The following is a 14,101-nucleotide window of genomic DNA, read 5'->3' on the forward strand; positions in this document are numbered from 1 at the left end:
CTCCTCAGAGGCCAGTCTTGAGTCTCCCGCCCACTTCGGTCCGGGGCTTGGGAGGGGGCGGGGCCATCCCAGCTGGCCCCGCCTCCTCCCCACCCCACGCTGGTGGAATGCGGCAGTGGACTGTACCAAAGCACCGCGGAGGGTGGCGCGGTCTGAACTAATTCCCCTGGGACGCGGGGGGGCAGAGTAAATAGCAAGGGCCCTGCTGACGAGCTCCCGACCTGCCCCCTGGTGTGCTTGTATCCCTGCCCCGCTCCTCTCGCAAATGGTTGAGCCCGCCCCTTCCCCTTCCCCTTCCCCTTCCCTCCCGCGCATTGGGTAGTGGTGCGCTCCGGAAGCGCAGGTTGGTGGCGGCTGTACCGGGTGCTAGCGCTCGCAGTTGGACCCGATTCTCCGCCGCTGCAGTTGGGTGAGGTCGCGTGGCGCGCCGGTGGGGGCGGGGCCGAGCTGGGGGAGCGGGGGAATCCGCGAGCCGCGAAGCTCAGGGGTCCGCTCGTTGAACGCATGCGCGGACGGTAGCCTTACGTCATCGTTGTCGTCAACTTCGGGGGGAGTTAAAATGGCCGTCGTGGGCCGGCCCTTGTGGCAGCCTCTGCTGGGGTCCGCTGCGAAGTGCCCCCTCAGTCTTCTCTTCGGCAACTAAACACGCCCAGTTTCCTCAGCCTGCCCTGGCAAGTCATGTCCCCTAACCCAGAGCTGTTTTCGTTTCCTTCCACTGCTCTGTCAAACTTGTCCATGTCCTTTCTGTAGTGGGGGGGCCCAAAACTCCAGATGTGGCCTCACCGCTGCTGTTTAGAGGGGAAGAGCCACTTCCCTGGACCTGCTGGCAGCGCTCCTGCTAATGCAGCTGCTGCACTCCTCACCCCAGAGAAGTGCTGCTTGCAGGACAGTGCCTGTTGGCCACTTTCAGAACAAGGCAGAGTGAATGAACCATGTGCTCTTTGAAGGAAAAGCCTTTCGTGAGAAGTTTAGCCTCTGCATTTGTCAATTTTGAGTCACTGCAGGCTAGAGACAGGAACTGTATGCACCAGGCCCTGTGCTGCGATGCACTTCAGTAGCCCCACCTGCAGGCTCTAGCCAAGCATTTCTCAACCCGTGGATCACGACCCAGAAGTGGATTGCAAGACTATAGAAAAGGGTCATTAACAAATTTTTAAAAAGGCTTCTCTTTTAAAGGAGAAAAACATGAGAACCTCTCCCCCCTCCCCCTCCCCCACAGGCTGGCAGACTTCCAGCTTGCAAAGGGCTGCTTGGGGCTCCTCCTGCCTGACACACCCACCCCTGCCCCATATACCCCCTGCCCCACACATTGGGGTGGCTTGGGGCAGCAGGTTATGAGTGAGAGGCACTGGGTTGAGACTGCCCATTGATGTTTACAGATGGGTCCTGGTTCAAAAAGGATTGAAAACCACTGCTCTAGCCCACTTCAGGAAGTAAAGGAGGAAGGGACATTAGAGGGAGAGTTTCCTGCACCAGGCACAAGAAGGTCGTGCTCTTGTTTCTCATAGAGGTGCACCGATACATCGGTCCGATATCGGATTGGCACCGATAAAAAGAAGATTGACTGTATCGGAAATTAGCCTGATGTGGTCAATAAACGGCCTGTGCATGCATGCAGCTGCAGCACCACACGTAGGCAGTGAGGAGCACAGCTCGGCAGCTTGGAGAGTTGCATGCAGCTGGTAAGTCTGTTGTGGGAGGGAAGGGGTATGGGGGGACAGATAAAGGCCCCTCCCATGAGAGAGGGAGTGGGGCAGGGGCTGGTGCAGGCACTGCCCAGCTGCGGTGGGGAGGGGCAGGGCACAGGATGGAGCTGTGACTTGTCTGGGGGGTGCAGGCTGCCGTGGGCTGGGGTTGGGGCTGCACTGGGCTCTTTCTGGCAGGGGTTGGGCTGGGGTGCACTTGGGGCAGGCAGTGGCAGCACTGGGAGAGGGGTCGAGGGGGGGCTACGCCCCCCCGTAGTCCCCTCCTAGTGCTGCTGCTACCTACCCCAAGTAGAGCCTGGCCCAGCCCCTGCTGGGAAGAGTCTGGCACAGCCCTGGCCCCATTCCACAGCTGCAGCCTGCCCTGCCCCAAGCAGATCTGGGGAACACATGCTGTCTATGCCCTCCCAGGGTGCACACAGCAGTGGGAGCCGCCCCCTGGATGAGCTGCAGCTCTATCCCACGCCCAGCCCCACCCCAGCTGGGCAGCGCCTACCCCAGCCCCACTTCCTCCCTTACCACAGGGGTCTCAATCTGCCCCCTCCCTTTCCACTACAACAGACTTACCAGCCAGCCACTGCTCTTCAAGCTGCTGGGCTGCGTAGCAGAAATCGGATCGTCCACGAAGGGCCAGCAGGGGAGGTTATGCTTAGGGGCAACCAGCATGGGTTCATTAGAGGCAGGTCCTGGCAGACCAACCTGGTGGCCTTCTATGACCAGGTCACACAATCCTTAGGCACAGGGGTAGAAGTGGACATAGTATTTCTGGACTTCAGGAAGGCCTTCAATACTGTTTCTCACCCCATTCTCATTAAAAAACTAGGGGACTGTGGCGTCGACACCTACACAGTCAAATGGGTTGCTAACTGGCTGGAGGGCCCCACCCAGAGAGTGGTGGTGGATGGGTCATTTTTGACCTGGAGGGATGTGGACATTGGGTCCCTCAGGGCTCAGTCCTCGGACCTGCACTGTTCAACATCTTCACCAGCGACTTGGACGAGGGGGTAAAAAGCACCCTGTTCAAATTTGCTAACAACACTAAGATGTGGGGGGAAGTGGGCACGCTAGAAGGGAGGAATAGGCTGCAATTGGACCTAAACAGGTTACAGGGGTGGGCAGATGAGAATAGGATGGGTTTCAATACTAACAAGTGCAAGGTGCTGCACCTGGGGAGGAAGAACCAGCAGCATACCTATGGGCTGGGGAACTCCCTTCTTGTCAGTGCAGAGACAGAAAAGGATCTTGGAGTCATTATTGATGCCAAAATGAACATGGGCCGACAGTGTTGGGATACAGTCAAGAAGGCGAACTGCACCCTGTCATGCATCCACAGATGCATCTTGAGCAGGGTCCAAGGAGGTGATCCTCCCCCTCTACGCAGCACTGGTCAGGCCACAGTTGGAGTACTGCATCCAGTTCTGGGCGCTGCACTTCAGGAGGGATGTGGACAGCATTGAGAGGGTTCAGAGGAGGGCCACTCGCATGATCTCGTAGGGCCTGCCCTGCTGCCCCCTGGAGAAGCTACGGGACCTGAACCTGTTCATCCTCCACAAGAGAAGGCTGAGGGGGGATCTAGTGGCCTGTTACAAACTAGTCAGAGGGGACCAGCAGGCATTGGGGGAGTCCCTGTTCCCCCGAGCACTACCAGGAGTGACTAGAAATAACAGTCACAAGCTGGCAGAGGGTAGATTCAGACTAGACATCAGGAGGTGCTACTTCACTGTCAGGGCGGCTAGGACCTGGAACCAACTTCCAAGTGAAGTGGCGCTGGCTCCTACCCTGGGGGTCTTCAAAAGGAGGCTAGATGAACACCTTGCTGGGGTCGTTTGACCCCAGTACTTTTTCCTGCCATGGCAGGAGGTCGGACTTGATGATCTGCTCAGGTCCCTTCCGGCCCTACCAACTATGAAACTATGGATTGGTATTGACTGATGTGCCTTATTAAAAATCGGCTATCAGTATCGCCCCCCAAAATCTCTATCGGTGCACCCCTAGTTTCTCAGGACTGCAATTGTACGTGGCGCGTGGGCCCCTCACCAACTGAAACAAATCTAACAACCTAACCTAACCTGTCACAAGGGAAGCCAGAGAACCACGGCAGCCCATGTCTGCTTCTATGAAACGTGGTTAATATACACTCCAGAAGGCCCAGGTAGAGGGAAGCAGCCCTGCTACAGAGGAAAGCAAAAGCCCCCGCAGTTGATGCCAACCTGGCTGTAGGGAAACATTTCAAACTGAAAGGGGAGAAGACTGCCCCCCACACACACTCCCTTCTCCTGTTCTTCCTTGTGGTTCTTGTTGTCTCTTGTGCTGGTTCAGAACAGCCCCTGCCAGGAACAGGAATTGTTACAACTGGAGCTGTTTGTTGTGCTATCTCCGTGCAAGGTTTAATGTAAAAAAACCTGAAACTGTTTGTTTCAGTTAGTGAGGAACCCATGTGCCAGGTACAACCGTACAACCTTCTTGTGTCTGATGCAGGAAACTCTATCCCTAATCTCCTTTCCTTTTTGGCTTCCGAAGGGAGCTAGAGCCTACCAGTGGAGCTACTGAAGCACATACCAGCATGGGGCCTGGTGCAGCCGGTTCCTGCCTCTAGCTTGTAATGACTCAAAACTGATGAACCCCAGAGCTAAACTAATTGAAAGTAGTTTGTTTAAAGACCACATGTTTAATTCTGCATTAATCTGAAAGTGACCAAAGGGCATTGTCATACAAGAATTATTCCTCTGTCTTGGGTGAAGTACTTTAACATTTCTAAAGGTCTGAAAGTTCATTTCCCTCAAATTGCCATCAAAGTAGGGTTGGTTAGTTTGTGAGAGGTCAATGAGGGAGTGGTTTTTAAGTGGGTGTGTGTGTTATTATATATGTGTGTCTTATGAAACCTGATTTTGCTTTAGAAAACAAAGTGCTGAGCATCCAGCAGCTCCCACTGAAGTTCAGTTTAGGATTGTTTTGTTTGTAGAATTAACTTGAACTCTCACTTGGACAGGATGGAGGTGAGAGGGTAGTACCACGTTCATAAACCTTTGACGTTTAGTACTTCTGTGAGCTTGGGGTTGAATGGGGCTGCAGACCAAAGCTGAGATGTTGTTGCCAGTTGTGCTGGTAACCAACCCGCTTTGAAGGCTAAGCTAATGAAAGTCTGGCAGTCCTCAGTGCCACCCCACAAATTTCACATGCACATACATGAAAAGAATGGGGAAGAAGCCTAGACCTGCTTGATTTACTGCAGCCATGGAATATTTATTCACAAGTCATAGCAAGATGCATGGTTGAATGCAGCACTAGAAAGGACACAAGTGAAGAGCATGGAAAGTGAATTAACTCAATTTTCATCTTGTAGTATGGTTCAGATTCCAGGTGAAGACTGCCAGAGTTAATTATCCAGTGAAGACGTATCTGCACTATTGCTTTGAACATTTTGCTTGGGAGACTAGTGAAAGCATTTGAAAGAGTGCTTTCCCATGTTGCTCATATTGGTAACTGGTTTGTATTTAGGTCAGGGGTGTCAAACTCATCTGGCCTCACAGGCTAGATGGAGCAGGCCTGGTCTGCAGGCTGGATAGGGTCCACAGACTGGCCTTGCATGCCAGATCCAACATACAAGGCCAGTGTGATTTGGATACTATGTACAGTGTGCTGCTTGCAGTTCACAAACTGATTTCAGCCTGTGCACCTGTATGCTGTATGCACCAGCCTCACATGCAGCTCATAGGGCAGGTCTAGGGTAGGCACAGGGCCAGTTTGGGGCATGTGTTGCATGTAGCACCTATACCACACTGGGCCCACAGACTGGCTCCACTCTGGACTGGTCCTGGCTCCAGCGTGGAGGGCCAGACTGGCATGGGCACTGCATGCAGTACATAGCCCAGACCAGCCCCACACTCTGGATTCAGCATGTGCAGCTGGTCTGTGGGCCTGATCCAGACTGGCCCAGATCCAGCATGCAGGGCTGGTCTGGTGTAAGCACCACATGCGGACATACCCTACTGACCCCTTGTGATGTGTGCATGCTGGCTGCAGCCCCTGCTACATGCAGCCCATGCCAGATGGGCTCCACGTGCAGGGGTGGGACTGGTGCATGCTACATATGGTATCTGGGGTTGGTCTCAGACCCACACACAGCACTGTGGGCTGAGTGATTGGCTCCTGAGCTGTATCTTTGACACCCCTGATTTAGATGATTGTTTAATGTAGGGAGCTTCATTTTTTTTCTTGTATGCTAGACCTGTCTATAAGCAGCAAGTTTTAAAATGATAAAACCAAATAGATATCTGCCACACCTATTTTAGTTAATGGATCTATAACATGCAGCTTCTACCAGGTGTATAATTGAAAAAGGGATAGAGAGAAGGAACAAAGATTGCTATCCAAGTCCAAAATATTAAATGCATAACACTTTCCAAGTATGAAATTCAGGTGCTTTCAAGTTTTCTTTGTGTATAAGTTTCTCTTCCATTAGCTGGCTAACTGAAGTGCAAGTCTTCTGTTCTAATCACACAGAACTTTTGGGGAAGTCTTAGCAAGATGAATGTTGCTTTGATGAATCTCAGGTCCATAGCAGTAGAGCTCTCTACCTACAGGTTAAAGTATCAAGAATTGAAATCCCCAACTCATAAGTGTTTCCACAAAGGTTGAAATTGTTTAGGAGATTTCAGCCCCCGTGTCTCCAGCAAGCACAACTTTGTTGTTTAAAAAAAGAAAAAGAAATATTTGATTGCAAATATTTCAAGGTCTGGAAGCTATCTGGCAAAGGAACCTTGTTTCTTTTTGTTGTACAATCCCACCCTACCTTGACTTATGTTGCACATCAACCTTTAACTTAGCAACTACAGTTTTCAAGAATACTAACAGAGGTCAAAAAAGTAAAGTGTAGGACTGAGATTCGTTTCATACTGTGCAGATCAAGTGTGATTCACTGTAACAGTGGCATGCATTGTCTATTAAAATGTATATTAATTGCTAGACAATATAACTACGTATTTAAACTTGTGAGCTCTATTTATGTATCTGAGTTTCTTTCTTGTCACTTGGATAACTGAGGTATACGTTTCCCTCTTTAGTTATGTGATGCTTAGTCACTTACTTCATCTTACATAATCAACAGATTTTGTAACACCAAACTGAAAAGTTCATGAAAGTACATTATTTCAAATTGTCATAGGGTTTGAAACCAGGGATCTTCACTGTAACTACTGATCCCTGGGAGTGTTGTTCGATATTGGCATAGCACATTTAATAAACTTTGCTTGTGCATGTTTCACAGTATATTTCTATTTATTTTTGTCTACTTGTTTTGTTCTTAAAGTTGTTACAAGGTTGTTAGGATGATAGTGAAATGTTATATAGTACAGGGGAAGGGATTTAACCCTTTATCAGATCATTTCCAGTCTTGAGAATTGAGAGGATCCAATTATATCAGCTTCTGTGTAAATCAGACCCCTCTCATTTTTTTTTAAGCTAAAGTCTTTGAATAACCTTTTGGTTGGGACCCTAGCTATCATTTTTATGTACTCATTTTTCTTTTCTGCTTTTCTACACTTAGTAGAGAAGGGTGTATGTGGAAAGTTACCAGTAAGTTATCCACTTCTATGCTATATAATATGTAACTGTAAATTTTACTGCAAGTATTAAGTTTGTGCTTTAATCATTGTACTTATTTTCTCCCCTAGAATCCAATAATCAACATGTCTAGCAAAAGAGCAAAGACAAAGACTGCCAAAAAGCGCCCTCAGCGCGCCACCTCCAATGTATTTGCAATGTTCGATCAGTCACAAATTCAGGAATTCAAAGAGGCATTTAACATGATTGACCAGAACAGAGATGGCTTCGTTGACAAAGAAGACTTGCATGATATGCTTGCTTCCCTTGGTAATGTTCTCTAGTTATAAAATTGTTGCTTTATTAACAGTTGTCTCAAATTATTCTAATTGAATGAATGTAAAAAAAAATCAAGTGAGAATTGTTATGAAAGGTATTTCAAATTACAGAATATTGTATAGGTTAACAAATGCCTGCCATGCTTTTTAAATTAAAAAAAATATTTATTTTTTTTACTTGTAGGGAAGAATCCAACTGATGAATACCTAGATGCCATGATGAATGAGGCTCCAGGCCCTATAAACTTCACTATGTTCCTTACAATGTTTGGAGAGAAGTTAAATGGCACAGATCCAGAAGATGTCATCAGAAATGCTTTTGCTTGTTTTGATGAAGAGGCAACTGGTAAGTGAACAAAATATCTGCTAGGATTGAACTGTAAAATCCTATCATCTAAACTTCATTTAGATGGATCTTTTTGGATTACAGGCTTATTTCTGCACTGGTTCAAAAGCTGTGTTAGTCTGAAGTTAGGCAACAGTCAGGGTAGAAATGCACCATATGGAAAAGTTGGTCTATAGACAAGTTAGTCTGTAAGGGGCATCTTAACACTTTTAAAAAAAAGGCAAAAAGCAAAGTAATGTTTCAGTAAATCGTCCAACTCCTGGATGACAAGTAGTAATAAGAATTTCACTTATTAAATGAGCATTTCATACCAGCAGTAGTCTCCTAGAATGGGCCTGGAGAATAATATATGTAACTAGGGAATGTGCCAGCTCCCCAGAGTGTAGTCAGAGATATAAATACAAGTGCTTGAGGAGGAGGAATTTGGCACAACAGGAGGCTGTTCAGGCAAAACCTTTTAGTATTCGAAAGGTGAAATGTGAGGCTTGCTGTCTGAGCATAATGGACCTGGCCCCCTCTCCACTGCCAAACATGCAGGTCTTCCACATAGCCTGGAACTTCTACAGTATGGGATTTCAAAGAATGAGACATTTGTTGAGCTGCCTAGGCTTTTGTTCATGCAGTCATCTAGACTACAGTAACCGCTTCTCTGGCCTAGGTGCCGGTCATGTTGTACCATCTGATAATCCTCTCCCTGAGCTGTTGCTCTGAAATTATCCCCCACTTTGGGAATTCTGTGGCTTCTTAGCAAAGTGACAGATTCTTCAGCCACAGAATCAAAGTCCCAGGGTCTTGTTTGAGAGAATTAAAGAGGTCACACCTCTCAGAACTCTTTCAAAATTTCTGCCAACTGAGACAGAAATCCCTGCCTTGATTTGTGTTTGGTTTATTCTTTCAAAGTTGTTTATAAAGGTGGAAATTTACCATTTTTTCTTTTATTTTTCCAAATGAAAGCTGCAGTGTTACAGTAATAACTGACAGTAAGGAATGACTTCGCAGCAAATTCTGCAGCTGTGATATTGCACTAGTCAGAATATAGGCTTCACTAGTCAGAAAACAAAACCCTGTAGTTATTTGAAAAGAAAGGTCTAGACTTCGTTAGCGTACTCTGTTCTGTACCACAGACGTTAACACACCTGTAAGCTTATCTCAGATTGTCTACTATAGTATTTCAGTCTCATATATATATATATATATGTATATATAATTTTTAGCATCTTCTAGAAGGAAGGATATCCCCTTCCTTCTACAGTCTTTTAAATAAACAGCCCTTCTTTTGTAAGGTCTTTTCAGATAGTAATTTACTTCTTCCTTCCTTAGGGAAATACTCTTGTTGTCTTCTACCCTGCCTGTTTGGTTGAGCTAATTATTTTGTCTGCACAGGTAGTCTTGGATTCATCATGCCTGTAGTTCTCTGTGTATGCCAAAAGAGGTGTATGAATTAGGATGGAAAGAAAAATTTACTTAGAATTGTTAGCATAATGATGCTAGTGTTATGGTGCTTCCTAGGTTATTGTAGTTGTAATAAATATCATCGGTTAGTTTGGAAGGTGATTCTAATTCAGACCATCTCTAATAACAAGACTGACTCTTGTTATCCTTAGATTTTCCTAGAGAGGTTTTTAATTTTATCTTCAATTTCTATTATAATGATTTTACAGCTTCTTCTAGCATTTTACACCAGATAGCAGATAACTGTTTTGAGCCTGATTTGGTATAACGTTACTCTAGATTTTTATCAGTGTGGCTCCCTTAAGGTGACTAAGGCCAAGTTATGCAACTTGATTATGTTTCTGATGTGAACTAGAACTATGGCAGTGATGAATTCTATCTCTTCAATGTAATACAACTTTTTCTCTTTCCCAAGCAGTTTGTATTCTTTATCATTTCATTTATTTAAGCTATTGTAGCATAACTGTCAAGTTAATCTAGAGTATTTATGATTAGCACAGGGAACTATATTTAATTGCACTGGCCTACTAGTTTCTCAACTGTCTCTGTTCTTTCATACATGCGCACACATCTTTTGTTCACTTCTATGTGCTCCAGAATCAGTCTGAGGATTTTTTTTTGGCTTGATTACTTATTCCACGTGTGTTAACAAGGCTTTTTTGGGTATTCTGTCAATATGTTTTGAGTTCTGTTATCTCCCTGATATTCTTGATATCCCAGCACTGGGTACGGGGATACCATACCCAGTTAGCTCCATAGGTTTGATTACAAACTGCCTACCCACATGCAGTTGGTTTGAAGTGTTGTAGCCATGGTGACCCAGAAAATAAGCAAGACACATGGGTTTTGTGGTGATATCTTTTTTTAGTGGCCCAGCTGTTACATACGTACTGGAAGTGTCTACAGGAGATATTTACTGCAGTTACCCAATTAGCTCTGCAGTAAACGTCTCGGAGTCTACACATGCAGCCCTATTAGGCCACAGGAAACAAATATACTCTGCAGTAGGATAGTACTTATAAATGTATTTAGAAGTACTATTCTGCTGCAGAATTTTTTTACTCCGCAGCAGCACACTTGTAGATGTTGACAGGGCTGGCTGGGGCAGAATGGTGCTTCACTGTGGGTGGTGCCCGCTGGAGTACCCTCGTGCCCCAGCCAGCTCCTCTGCAGCACGTTGAGTTGAGTTGAGAAGCCCCAGGCTGGCAGGTTGAATCCCCAGGCCCTCTGCGAGCTGAGGCTGCTCCACCTGGCTCTACATGCTGTGGTCCTGGGTGTGAATTCAAATGGCACACCTGAGAGCAATAAACTCCAATATGGTATGCACTGGAGTTCATTGCTATGAATTGATTGCATGTGTAGACATGCCCACTGAGGCACAGGCAGACAAAACTCCTACCACCAAGAAATTGAGCTTTCCTTGAATGCTAATCCCTATACCTTCTTCTGAAATGGACTTATCTTTATACACTTAGAACAAATGGTTGTCTTCAGTTTTTGGGTTGCTCAGTGCAATACTATGGTCTTTCCCTAACCCTGTTAAGGTGGTGCTCTTCTGCTTTTATGCAAGATACTGAGACACTGATTTTTTTTCTTTTGGGTAAGCAATGAAGGCCTCGTATAAGTGGAGATATAACAACCTGTTAATTGGCACACATAATGCATCTCTTCAGAGTGTAGATTAAACCCCATAACAGTTTTTTACACGTGCTAGTTGTTTTGCTCATACGGTTTTTTGTCCTTTAGTCTCCTCCAAACGTTGCTTGCTGAGGTTAAGTCCATTTTTAAAATGGAATCTATTTAATCGAGTTTTGGTTGTTTCTACAGTCAGTTTGGCATCTATTTGTACGTTATAGTCTCTGAACTTCTTTGGAATCATTTGGCAGCCAATTGCTCTCATCTGCTTCAGTTAAATTAACAGAACTTTCTTTTCAGGATCCAAAACCTTGACTTCACATTTTTGTACCTCTGTTAACAATTTCCTCCATTCTTCTGTTTATCCCTTTTTATCACAAGATAAATAGCTGTAGTTCTCCCATCTTCCCTGGCTTCCCCTCCATTCTATTCCCCTTCTTTCTTCCTCCTGAGTTAACTTGCTCAGTCCTGTCTAAAAGTCTTTTTTCAGTTATAAACCCTCTTCCTAGGCACATGCCATTGATTTCCTCTATATCCAAATAAATACCCAGTGGTAACAGAATGGGTATCAGTTCCCAGAGGAAACTTCTTTATTCAAGATAAAAAATATAGTAGTGAAGTCAAGACAAATGTGATCCTAAAAGCAAGTGACTCTATTTTTGTCTTTGCAACTTGCTTGATTTTCCTTTTAATTCTGTTTAAGGTATTTAACCACCTTTTTGTTATGCAGTATATATCTGTAAATGGCCACCTTTAGGAATCTGTGTAAATTGCACCAGAGTAAGTTTGTGTTGTTGTTTTTTGTTGTTTTTTTTGTTTTGTTTTTTAGTGAATTTGAACCTTTTGTAACACCCTAAAAATTTATTCTGGCTTCTTAGTGTAAATGTGTGTCTGTAGCAGTCTATTATGGCATACATTATCTTTAATATAACTGTGAACCCCCTCACTGTTGACACTTTTTTGTTTTGGAAGATTTGCTGCAAACAAATCTTCTTAGTTGATTCCCTATCTATATTACATTCTAGGGTTTATTCAAGAAGATTACCTGAGAGAGTTGCTGACAACAATGGGAGACAGGTTTACAGATGAAGAAGTTGATGAGCTGTACAGAGAAGCACCAATAGACAAAAAGGGCAATTTCAATTACATCGAATTCACGCGCATCCTTAAACATGGAGCAAAAGACAAAGACGACTGAACAAAACTCCAGACACCTGCAGCTAGATAACTTTGTTTTCCACTCATGTTTATTTCTCAGGGTATTTTTCCTGGTAATCTGTTGCATGCATTTAGCTTTACAGCTGTTATGTTTCTTCATGTATTTATGGATTACAGGCCATTTGGGCAAACTTGCATCAATATAATCATATTGGAAATGGCAGATCTGTATTGTAGCAATACAGATTTGGTAATAAAAAAATCAGTGACTGTGAAGGCCCAGGAAAAAATCTCCATGTTTAGTTTTAGTTTTTTATAATGTCATTTTGAAATAAAGATTGCTATTTAAGTAAAGTAGCTCATTAAACATTGTTTTACTTGCAGAGAAGGAAAGGTTTCTCCCACCTTATCTAAATAATTTCTCCAAACGAAAGCAGTCAGGACATCTACTACTGACCTCAGTTTCAGCTCTAAAATACTAAGCAGTGATTTTATGACAGTAACGGACATTCTTTGTTTAGTCTGTGCTGATCTTGTATGTACTGTGAAGTTACAGTTTTAGATAATGTATTGAGAAAGCTATATTTCAGTTTCTGGTTCAAAGTAAATGAACAGTTCTGGTTTTAAAAGTCAGATTTGTCACAAATTATGGGACAAAAAATCCTAAGAATTGAGGTGATGCATCACAATTTTAACTCCTCCATTTCTCAAGTGATTTATTGGGTCATTAATTTTACACAGCTAATTAGGGTTTTTGTTTGTTTGCTTTTAAAGTAACATCCTTGCTTTTCTAAAAGAGAAAACTATTTAATGGTGAATGACAGGAGACCTGCTACTTAGGCCTCAGATACAGTGGGCGCATCTACATAAGACACTAATGTGCAGTGGTTACTGTGCATTTATTTAGTACTTGTATAAGCAATGTACTAAATAAATGTGCAGTAGCACCAGCGAATGCCTTTTAAGTGACACTACTGTGCAGTAGCCTAATACTACTGCACACTAGTGTCTTGGAATGGCTTTTGCCACACAGTGCTACTGCACAGTCAGCGTCTTGTGTAGACATGCCCAGTATCTGTCAGATACAGAGCTGCAGAACTACCAGATGTTTTCACTATTGATAGAATTTTCATTTTTTTTCTTTTTTCTCCTCTTTCCATTATCTCAAAACAAAGTGGGTAAGGATCTGAAGGGCAAAATTCTGTGATGAATGATGTCTTGACAGTATTTGAGATTTGAGGTCTTTTTTAAATATACTTTCTGCCTCTAACTTGAAACACATGAATCTTGCTTTCATTACAAAACAGTTGTTAGCTTATTTTTGAAGGAGTGCCTACTCTGGGGAGGACATACTCTTGGGGGGGGACCCAAAAGCTAACCTTATGGTAAAAATGACATGATTTTCACAGATTCATAGCTTTGTTTGTGATCATTAATTTTCTGTAAACAGTAACAATCTGAATTTGAGATGGAATCTTTGTGGGTCAAAAATTTATATTAAAAGTTCTTCAGATGCCAACTAAAAAAAGTTGCTTGGTTAAACTTGACTCTATTTTTAAAAGCATTTCTGAGACACCTGCTTTCTTAAATACTTAGCCAACTTCTTTGTCCAAAGTAAGTTAATAAAACAGTTGGTCTGCTTTGCTTATATAGAAATGTTTGTTCCTGTGCCATGATGAAAGATATTGCATCTGTAATCAATAATCTTGTCTGCTTAAAATGATGCCACAACTTGTGTGCAGTGATTTCCACTTAGGTTTCTTCTCAGCTGTGCTAAGAAAAAAATACTCCTAACTGGATAAAGCTAGGCTGGCAAAAACCCCTACTGTCTATGGTTTTACTAGTTGAAAAGAGATTCGCTCAGAAGGAACTGATTTAAGCTAATCAGAATAAGCTAAATCTCCACTGGGGGATGGATACTAGAGCTA

At 44.1% G+C, this 14,101-nt stretch overlaps 1 protein-coding gene and 1 long non-coding RNA gene across 2 annotated transcripts in view; one reads left to right on the forward strand and one right to left on the reverse strand.

The window, feature by feature from the left end:
- LOC132249339 (uncharacterized) overlaps window positions 1-451 on the reverse strand; it is a 21,235-nt gene extending 20,784 nt beyond the window's left edge. Inside the window, exon 1 of the long non-coding RNA XR_009460762.1 lies at window positions 361-451. This is a non-coding gene — a long non-coding RNA (uncharacterized LOC132249339). The remainder of the gene's footprint in view (window positions 1-360) is intronic.
- LOC102560494 (myosin regulatory light chain 2, smooth muscle minor isoform) lies at window positions 317-13,829 on the forward strand. The gene is made up of 4 exons (XM_006272320.4): window positions 317-409; window positions 7,376-7,574; window positions 7,767-7,928; window positions 12,041-13,829. The coding sequence occupies exons 2-4, from the start codon at window positions 7,391-7,393 to the stop codon at window positions 12,211-12,213; spliced, it is 519 nt and encodes a 172-aa protein (XP_006272382.2). The 5' UTR covers window positions 317-409; window positions 7,376-7,390; the 3' UTR covers window positions 12,214-13,829.
- Window positions 13,830-14,101: the final 272 nt, after the last annotated feature.

The sequence above is a fragment of the Alligator mississippiensis genome, chromosome 3 (genome assembly GCF_030867095.1).
Source record: "Alligator mississippiensis isolate rAllMis1 chromosome 3, rAllMis1, whole genome shotgun sequence".
Taxonomy (NCBI): domain Eukaryota; kingdom Metazoa; phylum Chordata; order Crocodylia; family Alligatoridae; genus Alligator; species Alligator mississippiensis.